This window comes from Dendrobium catenatum, unplaced genomic scaffold, assembly GCF_001605985.2.
Source record: "Dendrobium catenatum unplaced genomic scaffold, ASM160598v2 fragScaff_scaffold_1202, whole genome shotgun sequence".
Taxonomy (NCBI): Eukaryota; Viridiplantae; Streptophyta; class Magnoliopsida; order Asparagales; family Orchidaceae; genus Dendrobium; species Dendrobium catenatum.
In genome coordinates, this window is record NW_021319664.1 from 497,619 (window position 1) to 501,866 (window position 4,248).

The window sequence follows — 4,248 nt, forward strand, 5'->3', positions numbered from 1 at the left end:
CCCTGTTAAAAGTCAAATTCTCATTTAAATCTAATAAAAAAAGATCATTTTTAATATTTTCTAACCAAGTCTTTTTAGGCCTACCTCTACCTTTCTTAACATAAGTCAAATCTAATACCTCAACTTTCCTAACCGGGTCATCAGAAGACCTCCATTTAATGTGATCAAACCATCTAAGGCGACTCTCTCTAATCTTACTGGGGCTACTCCAACCTTTTCACGTATATGCTCATTTTGTATCCTATCTCTAAGGGTAACGTCACTCATCCACCTAAGCATTCTCATCTCTGCAACACTTAACTTAGTATTATGCTTCTCTTTTAATGGCTAACATTCGACACCATAAAGCATGCAGGTCTCACCACCATTCTTATAGAATTTTCTCTTAAGTTTGAGGGGGACTTTTCTATCGCACAGCAGCCCGATGCATTCCTCCACTTAAACCAACCAACTTGAATTCTGCTGATAATATCCCCATCTATTTAACCATCACTCTGAACAATAGATCCAAGGTATCTAAAACGTGTACTCTTATTAATAACTTGATCGCCCAAAGTCACAATCCCCTCACTAGGTCTATTGTTACTAAAATTACACTCCATATATTCAGTTTTAAATCTACTCAAGCGAAAACCTTTAGACTCTAAGGTTGACCTTCATAATTCAAGTTTACGTTCAACTCCATCTCTAGTCTTATCAACAAGAAGAATATCATCAGCAAAAAGCATACACCAAGATACATTCTCTTGCAAATGTATAGTTAAAACATCCATGACTAAAGAAAAAAGATATGGACTTAAGGCTGATCCTTGATGTAATCCAACCGAAATAGAAAAATACTTGGTCAAACCACCTTGTGTTTGAACACAAGTAATTGCTCCTGCATACATATCTTTAATGATATACATCACCTTTATTCTTAAAAATAAGAATTAATACACTCATTCTCCACTGATCTGCCATCTTTTTAGTCTTCAAAATAGTATTAAAAAGTTTAGTGAGCCAAGAAATTCCTTCATTTCCTAAGCATTTCCACATCTCTATTGGAATATTATCAGGTCCAACAGCTTTTCCACACTTCATTTTTTTAAAGCCTCTTTAATTTTGGTTTTACTAAAATGCCAATAAAAACAAAAATATTTATTTTCATTTAGGGTACTAAAGTCACTAAAGTCGATCTTATTTTCACATTCATCATTAAAAAGTTTAGCAAAATATCTCATCCACTTTTATTGAATATCATCTTCTAGCAAAAGAATATTTTGATCTCATCCTTAACACACTTCACTTGAAATAAATCCTTACTACTTATATCTCTTTGTTTGACTAACTTATACATATATATTTCTTCCTCCTTAGTATCTAACCTATTATATAAATCATTAAAAGCTAAGTTTTTGTATCGCAAATAGCTTTCTTAGATTCCTTATGAGCCTCTTTATAGGTTTCCCAATTATCAGAATTTTTACATCTAAACCAATTTTTATAACAAATCTTCTTATTTTTTATCTTTTCTTGCATATTTGAATTTCACCACCAACTATTTTTATTATTAAGAGTTTTTCCCTTTGAAACTCCAATCACATCTTTTGCAATATTATTAATATCACTAGTCACTTTTTCCCACATAATATTAGCATCCTCATGCACAGACAAAATCTTAAGATCTAAAATCTTACTCTTAAAAATATTTTTGTTAATATTTTTAAATGTCATCATTTAATCCTAGAAAATCATTTTACTTTATTTTTTATTTTCTACCCCTTTAACTTAAAGTCCAAAACTAATAATCAATGTTGGGTACATAAATTTTCACTTGAAATAACTTTACAATCTTTGCAATCTGAACAATTTAATTTTCCTATAAGAAAATAATAAATCTGTGTTTTACTATATCCATTTTTATAAGTGATAAGATGTTCATCTCTTTTTTTAAATAAGGTATTAGCTATTAAGAAATCATAAGCTAAATAAAAATCTAATATGATCTTACCATCTTCATTTGTCGTTCCAAACTCATGACCACCATAAATGCTTTTAAATTCATCTAGCACTCTACCAACATGTTCATTTAAATCTCCTCATATAAAAACTCTTTATTCAAGGTTATCTCTTGTATTAATTCTTCTAAATCATTCCAAAATTTTAATTTTGAACCCATATTTCAAACCACTTAGCATCAACAACAATCTCTAGAGCTATAATTCTATCTCCAATTTGGTTAATTTTTATAACATTATCCTTCAAACTCTTATCTATAATCACGCCTATATTATTTCTAGTACGACTCCTACCCGAATATCATAGTTTATAACCTAAACTATCAATCTCCTTAGCTTTCTCTCCAACCCATTTAGTTTCTTAAATGCAAGATATATAAAAAACTAAAACAAATAAAAATGAAAAACTCATTAGCTAAAACATGCATGTCCTGCTGAAAGTCTAATGTCTTTGCATGCGCATTCATATTTCCTATCTATAGAATTTCTGACAACAACCATGAAGACTCATAACTTCTATCTAACCATCTGGCATGATATAATATTAGTTAAATCGTATTTGATTAACTTAATTTTTTCCTTGATTCAAAAATAAGTTCACTTTAAAGACCCATTTGGTTATTTAAGTTGAAAAAATGGTCTGAAAAATAATAAATTATCTGGATTTAATCATTTGGTTGAATACATTTCCAACTCTACAAGCAACTTTGAAATCCCTCAAAAAGTGAGGACATAATATCACTCTGTAAATGAGTTGAAACATATTCATCACTTTCTAATGAATGGTTCTCACCTAGAAGCAACCAAATAAGCCCTAAAATTCATCAAGCTTAGTTCATTCTTATGTTTCATTAAGCAATGCCATTTTATAGATATTTTTTCTATTCTTGTATTCCAAATTTGTGTAGACTATATGATGACTATATATTCATCTATAGAAGCAAAGGAAAGAAATTTATGACCATCATGACCAAACCATAACATTTCATCACCAATAAACCAGTAACTATCACACAAACTCTCTTAAGAGGAAAAATGATCTAACAAGTATAACCATATCAAACATTTCCCATTCAATACCTCAGTGTACCATCCCTAGCAAAAAAAGGTCCTTTGATAGGAACCTGCTCCTATCACAGTATTATGAGCTACTCAAACTACAAAAGAAAGAACAAATACAGAACTAGATAGGAGAAAGGGGATTTATTATTTATCATGCCATCATACACCCAAACTGGGATATTTATAAGTTTACAAGAGTTTTTTAGGCTTACCCAGGCTACTAACTAATCATATTACGACTTATCTAGGCTAACTTAGGCTACTAATCAGACATATTTAACTACTACTGTTTACAATTAGGTTCATATCATTCTTCATTATCCAAATGGCAGTTCTCAAGTAATGTGCTAACAGAAGCATCATCTTATTCTTCCCAACAGGTGCATTTTTGTGTTTCTCATAATATTTCTGTTCAGCATCAACCTAATCAATATTTTGCGGCCAGCACTCCACAGACGAATTTCTCAAATGAATCAATCAAAAGCGATCAAAGCAAGGAATATTCAAATGAAAATTTTAGATCATACCTTGAACTTCGCCTGCTTGAGGATGGGAGCATCGCCGGTCGCCCTAAGATGAACAACCACTGCAAACAGACAAAGAGAAAAAGGGCATGAAACATCCGAAAGAAAAAAATATGAAGTAATACCCTAATTTTGCAACCAAAGAAGCGAAAGCTGTCGCTCTCTAGCCCTTCCTCGCTACCTTTGCGGTCGGAGGCCGGCAACTCTGACGCCATGATCGACGCCGGAGAAGTTTCTATTTTTGTTTTCCGCGGTCTTCCTTTGGAACTCAGGACGCGTCTGGTTGGGCAGTTTTATAAATGATGTTATATCTTAAACGAGGTTAGACGTTTGGCAGAATAAGTCGAGAAAATTTTATGTTGTATTTTGGCTTCAACACTATTTTAATATTTTATTTAATTAATCATATTTCAATAATATATAAAAAAAGTTTACTTATTATAAAAATAATTTAATTATAATTAAATCTTTATAATAATTACAAAAAATATATGTGAGCTAACAAAAGATGTACTTATAAACACAAACATATCATCTCTATCTCTACTCAATTTGTTTCTTTCTCTTTCTCTATCTTAAAATTAACACATACAAAATAAAATAGGAATGAGCATCATAAGATATTTGAAACCTACCAAAATTTTTAATTTACGAAAAAAGAA

General features: G+C 30.9%; 1 protein-coding gene across 1 annotated transcript; it reads right to left on the reverse strand.

Moving 5' to 3' along the window:
- Positions 1-3,190: 3,190 nt before the first annotated feature.
- LOC114580685 (ubiquitin-like protein ATG12) lies at positions 3,191-3,915 on the reverse strand. Its single transcript, XM_028699020.1, has 3 exons — positions 3,768-3,915; positions 3,590-3,648; positions 3,191-3,470 (listed from the first exon to the last, which is right to left on the reverse strand). The coding sequence occupies exons 1-3, from the start codon at positions 3,799-3,801 to the stop codon at positions 3,339-3,341; spliced, it is 225 nt and encodes a 74-aa protein (XP_028554853.1). The 5' UTR covers positions 3,802-3,915; the 3' UTR covers positions 3,191-3,338.
- Positions 3,916-4,248: the final 333 nt, after the last annotated feature.

Coding starts and splice junctions, on each gene's coding strand:
- LOC114580685 (XM_028699020.1), bottom strand. CDS start 3,801: ATGGCGTCAGAGTTGCCGGCCTCCGACCGCAAAG. Junction 3,649..3,767: donor GCCGGCCTCCGACCGCAAAG/GTAGCGAGGAAG, acceptor GTCTGTTTGCAG/TGGTTGTTCATCTTAGGGCG. Junction 3,471..3,589: donor TCAAGCAGGCGAAGTTCAAG/GTATGATCTAAA, acceptor GATGCTGAACAG/AAATATTATGAGAAACACAA.